Source organism: Macadamia integrifolia, chromosome 7 (genome assembly GCF_013358625.1).
Source record: "Macadamia integrifolia cultivar HAES 741 chromosome 7, SCU_Mint_v3, whole genome shotgun sequence".
In the NCBI taxonomy this organism is placed as follows: Eukaryota; Viridiplantae; Streptophyta; class Magnoliopsida; order Proteales; family Proteaceae; genus Macadamia; species Macadamia integrifolia.
This window is the reverse complement of record NC_056563.1, coordinates 873,694-892,689: the sequence shown is the minus strand read 5'-3', so window position 1 is coordinate 892,689 and position 18,996 is coordinate 873,694. Positions and strand designations below refer to the sequence as shown.

Below are 18,996 nucleotides of genomic sequence, written 5' to 3'. Positions count from 1 at the left end.
GAGGACATAGTAGAAAACGAGAATTTAAAACAATACAAAAAAAGAATGAAAATCGTAAATAAATAATCATAGAATGGATTTACGTGGTTTGATAAAATTACCTATGTTCATGGTGAAATAAGATTTATTTCACTATCAATGGAAAATAGGGTTACAACAGCTTAAACTTACACCTCTTTCAGATTGATTACAGACAAATTTATAACAAAACCATATGCATGTAATTACTGAAATATTTATATAGCCCTAATTACGGCCTCTTAACAGTCCTTGGGAATCATCTCACAAATGCAAGCAAAGAAATACAAGATATTGTGCCCCCAACAGACATGCCATTCACTTCAAGATTTGGTCCATCTTATCAAAGACTCAAAGCCTATCTTTTCAAACGACCAAACCAATAATCAAATTGAACCAGAGGACCATAAGCATCAAGTCTTCATCATTTTGCTGTAAACCTATATTTTATTTTCTCAGAACTCTCAGGTTGGCTTCAAAAATTTTGAAGGACAAACCTTTGGTTCGGCTGTTCAGGCCCAGGCCCAAGCCCACTTAAAGGTCATAGCTGCCAGCCCAAAACCCACCTAAAGTTGGATTGGACCAGTTGGCCTCAGGTCAGGTTTGATCATTGATGAAAAAGGTGATGACCGTAGTTATGGATTTCTTACGCATAGCCTCTAGTGCTACTTTCTTAAGTACTAGTATGAAGTTGGTGTTCAGCTTAATACATATCATAGGTCTATTCACAAAAAGCCTAATAGTTAGAAGAAGAGGGATTGAGGTCCAAGGCCACTGTTTGGCATTATCACATCCCCACAAGTCGTCAAGTTGTCTGATATCAGTCCAAATTTCATCTACCTCCCATCTATCTCTAATAGCCTTTGTCCATCCACTCATCACTCAATGACAAAATTTAGATCCCTCAAATGTTCTTGCTTCCAACCACCACCTTAAATGTTGATGACCTTCCTTGACGATAACTCGTCTCTTCAACATGAAATCCCAAGCTAACCACTGCATGGACCTACAGATCCAGAATTGGAAAGGGCATTGTGAGACTCTACACATGATAACTTGCAAAAATGGAAATGATTCAGACACCATCTTTCCAGAAACAGATGGTACCATATAGTGAAATTAATGATCCTGTTCAAATCATCAAGGAATGAGTCCAAAATGACCAGAATTAATTAGACTAGACCGAACTCACTGGGACTCAAGCTACGTTTGGCAGTCATTCAGTTTCAGAGATAACATTTGGTAGTCATTCAGTTTCAGAGATAACGTCTTGTGTCAAAAACAAAATTTTCATTTTCTGTGTCAAAATGCCGTTTTGAAACAAAAATATAGTGTTTGGTGAACCTGTTTCAAGAACGATTTCCTTAGTTGTTCACTTTTTTTGTATTTGATACAAAATTGAAAAGATGAAACAAGATTTCATCATTCCATCATTTTACATTTCTACCATTTCCCCCTCCCCACTTTTTGTTCAAAAAAAATTAAAAAATACTAAGTTGACATCAAACGCTTTATTCCGTTTTTTTGTTCCCATTGAACGGAAAAACTTCAGATACATTTTTCTGGATGACTACCAAATGCAACTCCACTATATAAGAATCTGGGTTCATAGGAACCAGGCCAAGTCAATTCCAAGTCCAATCGGCCCACTCGGCCTCTAATTTGCAACGTTGGAAGCCATGGTCATCCTCAGCTGCCCTGCGGATGTAACCAACACACGGTGGGCAACAGGCAATGTTACACAGAGAAGGTAGTTATGGACACAAGCAAAAGAAGGCATTAGCTTCCGTTGATAGATTGATAATCTGTCAAATAATATACTCGAACTTCTCAACTGAAGTAGACCTGAGATGCTTTCTCTCTCACGCTACTCAAGGGTTGCAAAGGATTTCAATTTTCCAACTCCCTTCAGACTCACTACACAACTAGCCAGGCTCAGGCTCAGACTCAGACTCCATAAGATTTGACCAGTTCAACTCATCCTGTAACGGTCAAGAGCCTGGGTTAGTCAGGTACCATAAGTCCATTACCAAACATTCGGCAACATGTTTCACACAATCCAATTGCATTTCTATAGCAACTGTATACTATAATGAGAATGTTGTACTTGTATTATCTCAAATCAATGTAAACAGTAGCTTAGAGGATTGCATGCCAATTTCTCCATTCCATATCACATCAGTATGTGGTGCTTCAGTCTAAAACAAAACCCAAAGAACTTTGACCACTTCCCTATGAGACGGCATAAAACTGAATCGTTCATAAGATTTGGAAATGGCATCTGCAAGGATCACAAAGAGCGGCTGGATTAGTAATCTCAAACGTCTGCAGCACCATACATAAATTATATATATAGAAAATGCTAATTCATTCCTTCTAATCAAGGCTAAGCAGCTAAAACTTAACATAGATCCCTTGTGCTGGGAACAGCTCAAACTTAACATAGAACCATCAGATTTAGTCATTAGAGTTTGCCCACAAGCAGGCTTTGAATTGAACTGAATCCTTGAACGAATCCATTTCTGATACCCATAATTCTGCTCCCTCTGAAATGCCACACACCCTTCCATGCAAAAAATATCTCCAGAAAAGCTTTTACCAGTATCATATGGAGTTGAATTGTCAACAATACAAAAGTAGAAGGATATCTGCAAGGAATGCCATTTTGGAAAAAAAAAAATATATATATATATATATGTTGCGTGTTTGCAGTTTTACAATTTGTAGTTCTACCTCCATATTCTTTTTTTTTTTGGGGGGGGGGGGGGGGGTGTAAAACCTTCAATTTTTCTAGAGAATATTCATTCTTCAGCGGGGAAAGTTATTTTCTGAAGGATACATGTGATGCTCATAGCAGATACTGACGTGCTATATTCTTTGCATTTGTCCCTACTAGACAAGTCACCATAGGAGCAAAATGTATGAGTCTAGAAGAAATCCAGGCCCTAAAAATATCAACATTATCGCAACATCGGTTTGACCTTATCTATATCTCATTATGCATTATCTAATGAGAAGTGTGACCGATGCATTCCATCAAAACTAAAGGAAAACTTCTAAGATAAATAAAACTCCAGAAACGTTTTATGCTGAATGTTAGGTGGTGAAGAAACGAAATATAAACAAAATTAGAGTCGCTGAAATAAGGATGTGGAAATAGATGAGTGGTAAAATTAGAAAAGATAAAATAAGAAATGACTACATTTGAGGTAATTTAGGAGTAGATCAAATACATGATAGTTGAGAAGAAATCGTCATGCAACCAAATGCAACAAAGACCTCTGAATGCATGGGTAAGGAGTACACAATTCAAATTGAAGAACCTAAAAGAGCAAGGGGCAAGCCTAAAATTACTAGCATTGAGAAAAAACATGCATAAATTAGGTTTGATAACACGTGTGGTTTCAAATAGAGTTGAATGACCAAAATAACCCCATTTAGTTGGGATAAGTTGAGTCGAGTTGTTTGACTTCATCTCTTTCTTCTCATCCATCTTTCAACTAATGAAATTCAAAAATCAATTACAGCGACGCTGGACCGAAGTGACTAATAACCCAATATACCATGAAATGAAGACCAAATGATTTCTTAGTACCCCCTCTCATATTGTCTCAACCCCATTTAGTTGGGATCAGGCTTAGTAGAGTTAAGTTGTGTATTTTTAAGAACAAAGATTGAATAGGCAAATAGTTCTCGAGACAGCATGCAGTCCAGTCATGAACCGCATTAGATTCAAGGAGGACTGATGCAGAGGAATCATCTACAGGACTAGAAGGAGAAATTAAATTATAGTCGAGCTTGACCACATAAATCCCCTCCTAAAGCCATATATACTGGTTTGTCAACCCTCTTGCGCAAAGCCAGGAGAAGGAAACATGGTTTACTCAGTAGGCAAATGGTTTTTGAATCCCACCACCTTTTGTTAATCATAAAACAAAAACTTAAGCAGAAACAAAAGTTAAACGGTGGTGGCATCATTTGGTAAGGAGTAAGTTCAAAAAAGAAGCAATATCATACATACCCCAGAAGACCCCTGCCTTGCCACGATCTTGGTGTCACAGTCAAGATAATTTGCGAACCCTGCCTCATGACTACCAAAGAGACTGGACGACCTTGATTTGACTGGGCTTCAGAAGCAAGCCTTTGTAGCAAACCATCACCAGACCCGACATTGCCAAATTTCATAATCCGGTCACCAAGTTGTAAACCATCTTCAGCAGCTGGAGAACCATCAGTGATTTCATCAACTATTGCAAAGGGTACGCTGAGAAATACATCCACGTCCATAGTGCTTGCAGAATCTTCTGGAAGAACATCAGGTGAAGAGGCAGATGGAACAGAGTTGGAGTTGTATGAGGCTTGAATAGATCCCTCTCCTTTAGCATGCATATATATCATGGACAAAAATGTATTCAATTTTCTTAATTACAAAACTTTATTATTCTGTATGTATCAGACATTTCAAGTAATACAGAAGAATCCACATGTAGGTGAATGGCTAGGATTACAGATGAAGGTCAATTTTGAGCAAGCAGTTTTAGAGTTCAACAATCTGAATATTTGAGAGAGCATATACAGCTATGAGAATTGACACAAGGTAAATGGAAACATAGAGACTGATCCCTTCGGTATAAACACACCTAAAATCTTTACCAGTGAATTTTTTGCAGAGTAGAAATTATATACCTCAAGGGGTCATAGTCATAGGGATATTACTCAGAACATCAGAATCGGCCTATTGGTTCCTACTTTTTCCAGATATGGACCATAGATCTTCATGGGCGTGGTTTCAAAAAATTGGTCCACTCAGTCTCATAAAACTTGAGAAGATTGAAGTCTCCATGTACCAAGCAAAATAGAAGAAAATTTATACATGTTAACAAGCCATCAATCTACTTACCCAAAAAAAAAAAAAAAAGCCATGAACCTATATGGAGATCAATAAGAATATACTTATTATAATTTATGCTAATCATTATCTGCCAGTACCACTCACATTAAGTAAACGAAGAATCAAATGCCCCCCCCCCCCAGAGAGAGAGAGAGTGGTACAAGGTCATAGCTGTTATCACAATGCACAAAATGCTGTCATAAGGAGAACACTTGATTATAGTCACATATCAAGAAGCAATTATAAAATGAACTTCTAGGACTTTGGTCAATTGGGCAATTCTAAGGGTTATAAATATAATCTTTGAATAATCAACATTACTAAGAAAGTGTGAAAAGTCCAAGAATTATATGCCCCCAAAAAAGAGCTGTATATGATAATTTATATTTCCTTCTCACCTCACTGAACATGATTGTTGAGAATGACGCTAATCCCAATAAGGTAGCGTTAGTTCTACTAGGCCGATAGGGACAATTCTGTCCTATCAGCCCATGGTTATGGTTTAGGGTTAATGAGGGTACTCTTGTCTTATTTTTTTTTTGTGGTAAAATATATAAAATAAGGGTAAACCTGCGATCAAACTATTCTGGTCTGATCGCAGGTTACTCCTCTTTTTGGGAGTCTCTCTCTCTCTCTCTCTCTCTCTCTCTCTCGTCTTCTTCTCCTCTTTTCTCCTTTCTCTGGTTTGATTACAGATATCTGGGATTGTAACATGGTATCAGAGGTTCTGTAATCAAATCAAGCTTTTCAAAATTCTACCTACTGATCTCGGTTTTGTACTGAAATCTTCTGGTGTGCAGCCACCTATTGCTGCATCTACTATGTAGTAAATCACATGGAGTGATTTATTTCGTGTATGGATCGTACTCTATTGGTACTATGCTGAAGATTTGAAGAACTTGAACCGCAGCCATCTTCTTCTTTTTTTATCGAACCCGGGTCTCTTGGGTGAAAGCCAGATATCCAGTCGTTGTGGTTCAGGTGTGGTTTGCTGTTTTTCTTGGTATTTCTGCGACTCTATTTATCTACTTTATTTTTTGTTCTCATGGCTAAGACCAAGTCTACTACCTCTGTGACTACTACATCTGCTTCGGACAATGTCAATGTCCAAATTACTTCTATTAAGCTCAAGGGAAGCTCGAATTACCTACTTTGGGCTCAATCTGTGAAAGTTTACCTTATGGCCAAGGATTAACTTAAGTATACTACTTTTGATTCTCTTTCATCATCTGACAAGGGTTATGATGAATGGATGAAAGAGAATGCTTTGATTTAATCTGGTTGTGGAATAGTATGGAACCAGATGTCGTTTCCAATGTCATGTTTCACTCTATTGCAAAGGGAGCATGGGATTATTTGAAGAAAACTTACTCTCAAGAAAAGAACATGACCCGTATCTATGATATTTATGAGAAGTTGTTCCAGTTTCGCTAGTCTGAAAAATCTCTTTCAGAGTATTATAGTACTTTCAGGGGAATGGTTGAAAAACTTAATGTTTTCTAGCCCTTAACCATAGACATTGACAAATTGAAGGCTCAGCGGAATGAGTTTTTCATTTCCAAATTTTTGGCTAGTTTGAATAATGATTTGAAGGCAGTGAAGGGCCATATACTTGCAGGCAATACTGTTCCTACTCTGAATGACACTTATTCGTGACTGCAGCGTATCACTTCATCAACTAAATCTGATCAATCTTCCAAAGACAATTCTGTCTTCCTTGCCAACCGTGGACGTGGTCGTGGTCGCGGTCGCGAGGGGGTCGTGGATCAGCTAGTCGAGGTTCTAGTGGACAGCCTTCTGATCGTGCAGCTCGCCAGTGCACTTATTGCGGGAAGCCCAACCATACTATAGAGACTTGCTTGGTAAAGCATGGAAAGCTAGAGTGGACAACCTAGTTAGCCAATCATGTAATGTAAGATGATGGTACTGACACAGTGTCTTTCGTTGATGCTAAACCGAGACCTTCTTCAAGAGATTCATATACCAGTCTGCGCGATGACATCAATCAGTTGCTCCGGCGCTTGCACACTCTTGAGGCATCCTCTAATACATCACACTCTCGAGGCATCCTCTAATACATCCACTAGTGGGTCTACATCCGCTGCCACCTTAGCTCATACAGGTACCTCAGCCCTTCTTACCACTACCTCTACCCCCTGGATCATTGATTCAGGTGCTTCTACTCATATGACTGGTAAGTCATCACTTTTTAAGACCTTTTCCTCTAGTACCAATTCTACATCTGTTATTCTAGCCAAAGGTGCTTCCACACCGTTTCTAGGCCATGGTACTATCTCTCCTACTCCCTCTCTGAATTTATCTTCTATGTTACATGTTCCACAATTTCCATTAAGTCTTCTTTCTGTGAGCAAGCTAACTAGTTCATTAAATAGCTCAATAACCTTTTTTCCCTCACTGTGTTTTTCAGGATATTCACACGAGGAAGACAATTGGTGGAGGGTGTAAAAATGATGGTTTATATTATCTCAACTGTGGCTCTTCTACTTCTTCTGCTGCTACTATTGCTGTTGGGGATGTGACTCCTTTCCAATGGCACTATCGTTTAGGACATTTATCTTTGTCTAGGTTGAAACTTTTATTTCTTACTTTTAAGTCTATTCTTAAGTTAGATTGTAAGGCATGTGAGTTGGGAAAACATCATTGTGTGTCCTTCCCATCTCGCTCTTTGTCTCGTAGTCTGTCTTTATTTTCTTTAGTCCATTCTGATGTATGGGGTCCTTTCAGAGTTAGCAATAGATTTTGTTTTCGCTATTTTGTGACTTTTGTGGACAATCATTCTCGCCTTACATGGATTTACATGTTAAAGGACAAATCTGAATTTTCATCTGTATTTCAACAATTCTATAATGAAATAAAAACTCAATTTGGTATTTTAATTAAGATTTTTCGTTCTGATAATGCTCTAGAATATGCTCAAAATGATATTTCTGATTTTTGTGCCAACTGTGGAATGATACACCAAACTAGTTGTGCCTATACCCCATAGCAAAATGGGGTAGCAGAGCACAAGAACCGGCATCTTCTTGAGATAGCTCGAGCTATTATGATTCATATGCATGTTACTAAGCATTTTTTGTGTGATGGAGTTTTGACTGCATGTCACTTGATTAATCACATGCCATTTTCAGTTCTCTCAGAAAGGTCTCATTTTTCTATTATGTTCCCTATTTTGTTGAGTTTTCCTATTCCTCCTCGAGTCTTTGGGTGTGTGTGCTTTGTTCATAATTTCCATGTGCAAGTAGATAAACTATCTCCTAGGTCTACTAAGTGCATTTTTTTGGGTTATTCACATACTCAGAAAGGGTACAAGTGCTATGACCCTATTACTCACAGAAACTTCGTTAGTGTTGATGTGATTTTCTTTGAGGGCACATCATTTTTTTCTCCTCAGGTGTCCCAGTCTAGTATGGAGTGGTCTTCTCCATCTCCTTCACTCATTCCCTCTCTCATACCCTTCCCTGATGTTCCTAGTGCCAATGACTCACCTCTCCTACAGGTTTATCAGCGTAGGAAGAATGTTGGACAACCAAGTGGAGAAACCAATACTCCAAGTAATTCACTTCCTCCCCTGCCGCCTTCCTCTGATGAAGCTCCTCCTCCGCCTGATGACTTACCAATTGCTCAAAGGAAAGGTACATGTTCTTGCACTAAAAAATCTATGATTGTGTATCCTATTGATAACTTTGTTTCTTTGTCTCACCTTCCTTCTCCTATCCATGGTCTTGCCCTGTCTCTTTCTACTAATCCTTTCCCCGCACCCATACTGATGCCCTAAGTATTCCTGGATGGAAAACTGCTATGGATGTAGAAATGGATGCTCTCTTGAGTCGTGGTACCTGGAGTCTAGTAGATTTACCTGCTAATAAGGATTTGGTGAAGTGTCATTGGGTGTACACTGTTATATACCACTCTAATGGCTCTGTTGAGTGGTTGAAAGCCCGTCTGGTTGCCAAGGGGTATACTCAGACATATGGAGTTGATTATTTTGAGACCTTCTCCCTAGTTGTTAGACTGAACTCTGTTCGTCTACTTATTTCTCTTGCTGTCAACTTTGATTGGCCCTTGTTTCAGTTGGACATTAAGAATGTCTTCTTGTATGGTGATCTACAGGAAGAGGTGTATATGGAGCAACCTCCTGGTTATGTTGCTCAGGGGGAGAATAAAGGTCGTGTGTGTCGCTTACACAAGGCTATCTATGGACTTAAATAGTCCCCTTGGGCATGGTTTGACAAGTTCAGTGCTACCATAGTTACTTGTGGATTTTCTCAATGTTATTCTAATCAGTCTGTCTTTGTTCGTCGTAGAGGTGATAAACTGGTTGTCTTGGTAGTTTATGTTGATGATATTATTCTTACTGGCAATGATGAAGCAGGAATTTCTGAAGTGAAAGCTTATCTACAGCAACACTTTCAGACCAAGGACTTGAACTAACTTCACTATTTTCTTAGGATTGAGGTGATCCGATGCAAGAAAGGGATCAGTTTGTCTCAAAGGAAATATGTGTTAGATCTTTTATCTGATACTGATATGCTTGCATCCAGACCTGTTGATATCCCTATGGATCCTCACTAAAAGTTTGGCATTAATGATGGCGAACCTCTCCAGGATGTGCATCACTACAGGAGTTTGATTGGCAAGTTAATTTATCTTACTGTGACTTGTCCTGACATCTCCTATGCTGTTGGAGTCCTCAGTCAGTTCATGCAGTCTCCTCAAAAAGCTCATTGGGATGCTGTTGTCCATGTTCTTCGCTACCTAAAGAGTGCTCCTGGAAAAGGGCTGATCTATCGTCCTAATTGGCATATGGAACTAGTTGGCTATTCTGATACTGATTGGGCCGGCTCTGCTAGTGATCGGAGATCTACTACGAGCTATTATACATTTGCTAGAGGTAATCTGGTTACATGGCGTAGCAAGAAGCAGACCACCATTGCCCGATCTAGTGCCAAAGCAGAATACAAAGCTATGACTCATACCACTGTTGAGTTGATGAGGCTCTAGTCTTTACTTTTGGAGTTGGGATTTCCATTGACTAAGCCTATGAAGATGTATTGTGACAATCAAGCTGCGGTGTACATTGCTAGTAATCTAGTCTTCCACGAGAGGACCAAGCACATAGAAGTGGACAACCACTTTGTTGGTGATGCTGTTCTAAAGAAGTTGATTGAGACCCATTTTGTTCCTTCATCAGATCAATTGGCTAACATGTTCACCAAGTCTCTTTTTGCTCATAGTTTTCGTAATGGTTGTACCAAGCTAAGCATGGGTGATGTGTATGCTCCAGCTTGAGGGGGAGTGTTAAGAATGACGCTAAATAGTTCTACTAGGCCGATAGGGACAATTCTGTCCTGTCGGCCCATGGTTCTGGTTTAGGGTTAATGAGGGTACTCTTGTCTTATTTTTTACTATAGCAAAATATATAAAATAAGGGTAAACCTACGATCAAACTATTCTGGTATGATCGCAGGTTACTCCTCTTTTTGGGAGCCTTTCAATTGTCTCTCTCTCTCTCTCTCTCTCTCTCTCTCTCTCTCTCTCTCTCTCTTTTCTTCTCTTCTTTTCTCCTTTCTCTAGTTTGATTACAGGTATCTGGGATTGTAACAATGATAAATTTTCATTAGTGCGTAATTGCGTATACATGTTACCAAGAAAGATTACCAGCTAGATATATGATATATCTTAAAATTTCCACAGAGCTACTTACATTTGCAATACATGCACCCGTAAGGTAAAACTCAGGGTTGAAAAGACACTACTAACACCAGTGCAACAGCTGGTTCCTCACATTTTAAAAGCAGTCCCCACCACAAACCAAGGCTCAACAGCTATCATCTAGATCAACTAGAAATCTACTATTGGCTCCAATCAAGTACACACCACAGACAAAAACCCAAAATATCCAATAGAACAGCGAAGGATCCCCACCAAGATCATCACTAGAAGTGTACCCAAAAAAGAGGTAAAATATCAGGTTGAACTAAAAGTAGGAGAAAAAGAGGAAAGGGTTGGGGAGAGGGGTAAGGCAACAAACTAATTATATCAGGAGATTACATCTGATTTGAGAAATAAGTAGTGCTTATTTTAGGTAAATGCAACCTAGGATTTTCTACTTATGTTAGTCTTATTAAAAAATGGGTTTGAGAACACTCCCTGGTCGCTTGGCCCCTGTGCAATGAGGAGGGCGCACATGGATATCAACAGGGGGTAGGTTTATCATATTTCACAGGGGTGAGGGCATCATTCCCCACCCCCACCCCCCCAGCGGCGGTGTCTGGGCGCAGGGGAACATGACCAGGGAGTGTTCTTTCACCCATAATTGGTCAACTTTCTATAAGTAAAGGGCAATGTTTTGTAAAAATCAGCAATGAAGGAAAAAATAGTATTTACATTTGCTATATTAGTTTAAAAGGTGCTGATTCTAAGTCTTTTAATATTTCCCCACTACAATTGTGTTCGTTGAGTTTAACATCTGCTCACTGATATCCTGCATCATCTTCCTTGAAAATGTATAGTTTTTACAACATAAAGGCATCCTCAGTAACAACTAACCAGTAGGTAGACACTAAATAGACCAGCACTAGGTCAATTTTCTAAGACTCGAGAACAGCAAAATAGTAAAAAATAAACCTATCCAGTTTTCTAAGACACTAAATGGACCAAGCACTGAAAACTGAAATAAACCTATTGCCTATCCAGTTTTCTAATACACAAGAACAGCAAAATATTCTAAAACAGCACAATAATATGACTATGATTAAGATATAACTGTGTCATATGGGGTTGATGCAAACTTAAAAGGTATTATCGGTTCCTGTTCCCCAGAAATTACAATAGGCTTAATAAAAGCTAAATCTATTAAGTATAGAAAAAGAACCTAGGAAGTATAGAGCAAATGTATAAGGTAGTTGAAGGTTTCAATTATTCACAAATGATAAATAATTCATACTACTATCACAATCCAATTTTTTATTTTTTAATCTTTTTGTTGTCCTGGAAAAACTAAAGAACATAGGCACTATTCATGTTACTTCTCCATCGATATCTAAATTTAACCCTACACATTTAACACAAACACACAGAGGCAGAGGCGTCAGCTTCATCCTCATACCTTCTCCTTTGACAAGTGAAGATGAGTTACGGGCAACCTTTGCAGAATGCAGAACTTGTAAATTTTCATTTATTTTCTCTGTGATGTCCTCATGATTATTACGCAGTTCTGCAGAGGGGGGGGGGGAAAGAAAAAAAAGAAGCAAATACAAGACCTGTCAATACAAAAAATAGCAGTAAACAGATTATAGACCAGAAGTTCACAGGACAAATAGATTAACACATGGGTTTCATACAATCAAGAAAACCTCTACAATACGCAAATCTCATAGCACCAGTAAATATCATTATACCTTCCAATAGAAGCAAAATAGCTGCTTCATTTGCACAATTACAGCGCCATGCCTATTTTCATTTTCAGATGTGATAGAGAACCAAGTGTATTCCATGAGATGGAAGTTAAGCACATGTAAAACACAACTCATAAATTCATAATGAATTCAAAACTTGGTTTAAAGAGACCAAGAGAGTCATGAAAATTCAAGTTTTAATTCTTGCTCCAAATGCTTCTGTTGAGATTCTTGTGTTTACTACTACTGTAGAGGATAGTTTGGGTATATGGGCTTATTTGTATTGGTTTATAGACCAACATATGCATTGTCTTATAGCAGGGGTATACTTCTAATTGTTTCTTTTCTTTATTGCAAATGTATCTTATTGCCCACGGTTAAGGCATTTAGCCTAACCTTTAGCCAGTTCTCTCCCTACAGCTCTCTTCTTCTTCCTTCTCTTTTCCTTCTTCTACTTCTCCTAACCTGTGGCTCCAGTTATCTACTTATGATATTGTTTCATGGTATCAGGTTTAATCAGTGATTGTCACTCTTCCTACCTGTTTGGGGAGATTCATCTTAGGTTTTCTTCTTGTGGTGTGCAGCCACCTAGGCAACATGTGAAGAACTAGGGTTTCCATTATTGATGTTGACTACTGACCCATTGAAGTGCTGCTACAATTTCTGATTACCCTCTATCATGATGAACATTCACTCTGTGCATGAATATTTTCTCTCTCCTGCACTGGAATTTGCAGATGTTGCTGACTTGATCTCCACCTGTGGCTCTTGTATGTGGTTGTGACTTATCTGTTGAGGTCCAATCTGTCCTCTTCTTGACCATTAAATCTGTTTTTCCGTAAAGTTGTTGAAAAACCCTAATTTCTGCAAGATTTTCAAGAAACTTACTTTCACTGGTTTTTTGTCCTGCGGCTGTGGTTTCTTCCTATGGGTGTGATTTTCCTCTGCAAGAAGGCATTCTTCTTTGACCTAGTGCTGGGTCTGGTTATTCTTGCTAGTTTTATTTATTCTCTGATATAATGGGGGACTCTAAGCCTCCTGCGAACATTATCAATGTCTAAATTACTACTATTAAGCTCAGTGGAGCTTGTAATTATTTGTTGTGAGCCCAAGCTGTTAAAGTCTACCTAAATGTCAAACGTAAGTTACAGTACCTCACATCAAAACCAACTCCTGACTCAAAACATTACGCTGAGTGGATACGTGAAAATGACATTCTTATATGGTTGTCCAGTAGTATGGAGCCAGCCATTGCCACGAATGTAATGTTCTACACCACAACTAAAAGAGTTTGGGACAATTTAAAGGGAAGTTTTTCTCCAGACAAGAATATTTCTCACATCTATGATCGTTGTGAGAAGATCTTCAATTTTAAGCAGGGAGACAAATCAGTTGTTGGGTATTACAGTGACCTCAGGGAAATGTTGGAGGAACTTAATGTCTATCAGCCTCTCCCAACTAACCTGGAACTATTGAAGACACAGAGAACTGAATTTCAGGTTGCTAAATTTCTATCTGGGTTGAACTGAATTTCTGGCTGTTAGTTTTAAATTCCAAGTACACAAAAACTAGGACCAAAAGAGATAATAGTCACTATTGGGTCTCGCTATTAATAAAGGAACTGAGGATATATCTTGAATGTAATACCCAAACACGGAGGAGACATGTACGAATTTTCAAATTTATTATGGTTAGTTGTAGCTAGTAGCTAACAAAGGTATATATATTAACCCGCTGCACAAACTTTAAGGAGAAGAAAAAATGCAAATACCAATGAGCAAGCCCAGTTCAAATTAGACAGAAGCAATACTTAATTATTACCAGCAAGACGATGGCGATCTGCCCTCACAGCCGGAATATCAATATCAGAACGAGGGAATCCCTGTGCAAAGAGCCCAAAAAGGAAAAAAATGTAGCGAATAACTTCAATCAACGGGGGAGAATTTTTTTTTTATTCTTTTAACGAAACCGAGAGAATAGATTCCTAACAATACAGATAAGAAAAACCTAAAATTCATAAATAACTGAAATCATGAAATTAATAGAGAAAACATGATATTGGAAGGGCGAAAAAGTAGGGATTCGAAAAGGAAGATAAGAAACTTGCCTCTTGATCAACAAGATTGCCTGAAATCCCAGGACCTCCGGGTTGGCAGAGACGAGCAATGATGTCGTTCATTTCCGTCTCCAAGGCCTCCCTTTGTTCCATCAGAGACATAGTTTTCGCTTTCAGATTCATTGCCACCATCTCTCTTATCAATTACTAATCTAAAAACTCTGAAACACAGCGCAATAGTGAACGATTGACAATTAAGAGCGCAAAAGCGTCTTTGGAGTTCAAGGATATCGACAGTGAGGATCAGAGGAATAGGACGAAGATCTGCTTTCCAGTTTTACCCTCCTCTGCTTCCTTAATCCCATACATCCCACATTGGAAACCAAACCGCTAAACCTAAACGGCCACGGCACAACGATCGTTACACCAGGCCCGTCACAACGGCACACATTATTATGTGTAAGGATGATGGGGATCATCTGAACCGTTGGATGTCCAACCTATTAGGAATCAGAATTTATAGGTAACGGCTTTCTGGGTGGGAGTGGGACATAGGGTCACGCTCAAACACATAGGACAAGCCTCCCAAGAGGAGCATAGAGGTTAATGTGTCCAATTTATTGATGAGAGGAACGTGAAGGACAGCCAAGCCAAGCCAAGCCAAGGAATAAAATGTACCATGTCAATAGAAGGTTTTGTGCTTTATAACATGCAAAATATGGAAATCAAGGTCACGATTGCTGCCCCATTCCCTCAAGTCCATCTCAACAATTTATGATGAATCTAGACATCTGAATCTTAGAAGGTGGCGAAGACGACACGTTAGAATAAATACCCACTATTTGAGATAATGGCCTGCTATAACTTCAAGATGGAGACACATTTATTTTCACATTACTTTTTTTTATTCTATAATCAAGTATATAATGAAATAAAAATATCTTATTCAAACAAAATTAGGTGAGTCGCCTCTAGCATTTTCATTTCACAATTCAAATTTTGAACATACCTCATAATCTAAAGAGGAGAAACTTACCCCCTGCGTGACGCTCAAGGGAACCTGTCTTCCACTCTCTGACAGAATACAAGGTGGGCTCATCCCCCTCAACTACTTACTTCTTGATAACAAGACAATGTTTCTTGGTCTAATTCACAGGCGACGGGCTCGTATACTTCAATAGTACACCGACTGCCACTTCTAGTCTCGATGCGGACCTGTCGATGATATCCCTAGTTATAATACACATCATAGGATTAAGATATTTTGTTATGATTAAAAGAACAAGAACTAGCATGTTGAAGCTTATCTATTATTATTATTTAATTTTTTTTGGAAGAACTAATTTAATTTTAAAAAATTTTAATCCATCATATATAGTCCATTACTACACAACATTTTTTAGAATGGGGTAATTTTCTATGTTTTAGTTAGATATTTTTATTATTATTATTTTTTCCCATTTCTCATCCATTGCAAAAGACAAACCCCGGTCACCTTTTGATAAGGCATCTAGGAGGCGTGTTTGTATCTCAAGAGATCAAGATATTTTGTTTTCTATAGTATATATTGTTTTTTCTGTAGATCAATGTCATGAAAGAACAAGAACAAGCATGTTGCAGGTAGGTTTGCGAACATAATCGATTGATAAATTAATAATATTATTTTTTCTTTTAATTTAATTATGTGAATCTATTTTTTCCTATATTAATTTATTTGTTTTTTTTTTTTTCGTGATGTTAATAGGTTAATAAATAAATCAGTCATAAAAAACCATGAGTTCAAAAGATGATGGTCTAAGTTGATATATTTTTTTTAATGTAGCTTTGACCTTGGCATGTTGGATTGAAAGATACAGCTGAAGAGGAGGTGAAATGGAAATCCTAGACTATATGCACTAATTGGATGATGAAATGATACAAGAAAAGTCACAAGATGTATAGAGATTTGGTAATCACCTATGTCCTTTGCCTAGTGTAAACTATAATTTTCACTGGTTGATCATCTTGAATAATTATTAGAGCTTAACGATTTTTTATTTTTATTTTTATTATTATTATTTTTATTATGATAGGTAGGGAGGGGAAGTAGGTGACAGGTAGGACATTCAAACTCGAGAACTCCTGGTGAGTGTGGATTTTTTTCGCGTGCTACAGCTCACTAACTTAACTAGGTAGTTATTGTTAACTACTTTAATTAAACTTTAACAACTATTTTGGCCAGTTGGTCATTATGGCCATCTGATCAACCGCAAACTACTCACCATGAAACGCATGAATTCAATTTATCTGCAGGGTTTGTAAATAGTTTTTAAACAAGGTTAACAAATATACGAGATGGAGTATAGAAAATTAATTAGTGAATTTAAATTTTAACATTTTAGCTTGTTATGGTATGTAGAAATGAGCCATCCTTCAAGTTTCAACGAATGCAACTTAAGAGACTTTAAGGAGTAAGCTTTTCAAAACCTATTATTCCAATTTGTACATCTAGTCCACTTGTCAAAGTTTTACCTGGTCCATCTTCTCACACAATTCTCTTACACAAATTTCTAGTTTCAACTTTCAAATCGCCATTAATATTCAAAAGTCACATCCGGATTAAAGGAGTTACAGTTCAGGGTTTAATGGACCCATCAACCATATCCATTCCGGTCAGAATCAATGGTGATATACATAAATATGATCACCCACTTGGGTAAAGACACATGTATTGACCATGGATCTTTATCACAGCCGAACACGTGTCCCATGTAATTGAGCCTCGACTGTTAAAACCGCCATGAGGATAATCCCTACTGTCATGGGAACTACGAGTCTCCATCATCGCCTATTACAGGGGTTGAGACAACACGGCCTCCCGATGACAGAGAATGTGGGCTGCAACCTCCAGTAACCATCGGGACCTGCAAGCATAAAAGAAAAAGGGGAAGACATACAAACTCAATGAGGTTCACTCATGCGCTGTTGTTCTTCAGCTTTTCTTATTACTCATGCGTTGTTGTTACTCAGCTTTCCTTATTATTTATCATGTTCGGATTTTTAATTTAAGTATCGGAAAGTTCCTCTATCAAAATTTTCTCAATTCTTTATGCGCAGGTCTAAATGAGTAGAAACATGTAGCATCAAGTGGAAATCGAAAAAAAAAATCCCTTAAACCTTAGGTTCCATACATGATCAATTCAATCAATCAATCTCAATTGATTTTGATTCGAATCAGCCTGAGTTATCTAGATCCGATCTGATTTTTCAAACATGAGTTAGTGTCACCATTATTGTTTGGAGACTTCCAGTTAATACAAAAGAATAAAGAATAAAACATAATAATAATAATAAAAAAATCAAAATCAAAAGAGCATATAAATAAAAGAATAAATTACCTTAAATGAAAGAGAAAAAGAACTTGAAAGACAAAAGAATGAGAATAGAATGTGTACTAAAAACGTAAATGAAGGGCATCAAGACGAGGAAAACGCTCAGCCCATCGTACACGGGAGACCAAGACCCCATGATGGATAAAGCTCAGCCGTTGGTTCTGATTCCTTAAAACTTGTGCCAGACTTGTTTTCCTGGAGCACAACAAAAATATGTACTAAAAAAAAAAAAGGAAAAAAAGAGAGAAGGAAAGCATCAAGCAAAGGAAAATGCTCATCTCATCCTGGACTAGAGGAAAAGACCCCATGATAGATGATAGATAAAGCTCAACCATTGGATCAGATCCTCTCATAACATACGCTGGACTTGTATTTATTTAATTTTTTTTTATGTAGGGGAGGGAGGGGTGGGGTTTTGGAAATATTAGAGTAGAAGCTCATATCTATTTAGAAGAGTATAGAGGTTACATAGACCTATGTGATTATTTGGTACCATTTGAAGGAGGGAGACCATTGAAAATTAAAATGATAAAACATATACGGTGGATTATATGATTGAGATGGATCATTGAATATAAATTTGATATATAGTAAATTCAAAAGATTCTTCACTATTCAATGGTCAAAATGCCAAATAATCAACGTTTTTATAGGATACTTTTTTTTTTATTGAAACCTATTCCTATACTTTTTTATGTGGGAAAATTTTGTAACAAAAAAAATAAAAAATGTGAGAAAATTGTATCCTACATAATTGAGTTTCTAACTTGGCAAGATAGTTGGGTTTAGCACTTTAGGAAAGGTTGAGAGTTCAACCATTTTACCACCACCCTTCTTTAAATAGTAGTAATATAATACAAAAATCCCCTTGCTGACCCCTTGTGGGTCCTTTGTCTGCATTATGTGGCTTAGCATACAAAAAAAGAATTCGATAGTAGCCTAGACACAATCACTGTGAAATGATTGACTCGCCACTTATGAAAAATAAAAATTCACCGTTATTGATGCTTCTATAAACACTCCCATTGATCTCCATGCTGACACAAGAGTCATGCTTCCCGATAGAAAACCCTACTAAAAAAGAAAAAATAAAACTTTGAATTAATTTTTTTTTTGACCTTTTATATAAAATGAAACTTTGGAGTTTAGAGTTTGGACAAGGATAGACATAAATAAGATGGAAGATTTTTATAATCTCTATAAATTGAGAGTGGTGGATGGTGACAACCATTGCCCATTGGA

At 37.7% G+C, this 18,996-nt stretch overlaps 1 protein-coding gene across 1 annotated transcript; it reads right to left on the bottom strand.

The window, feature by feature from the left end:
* Positions 1–2,066: 2,066 nt before the first annotated feature.
* Positions 2,067–14,685, bottom strand: LOC122084711 (26S proteasome non-ATPase regulatory subunit 9). Its single transcript, XM_042653154.1, has 5 exons — positions 14,435–14,685; positions 14,149–14,209; positions 12,039–12,146; positions 4,040–4,394; positions 2,067–2,299 (listed from the first exon to the last, which is right to left on the bottom strand). The coding sequence occupies exons 1-5, from the start codon at positions 14,573–14,575 to the stop codon at positions 2,278–2,280; spliced, it is 687 nt and encodes a 228-aa protein (XP_042509088.1). The 5' UTR covers positions 14,576–14,685; the 3' UTR covers positions 2,067–2,277.
* Positions 14,686–18,996: the final 4,311 nt, after the last annotated feature.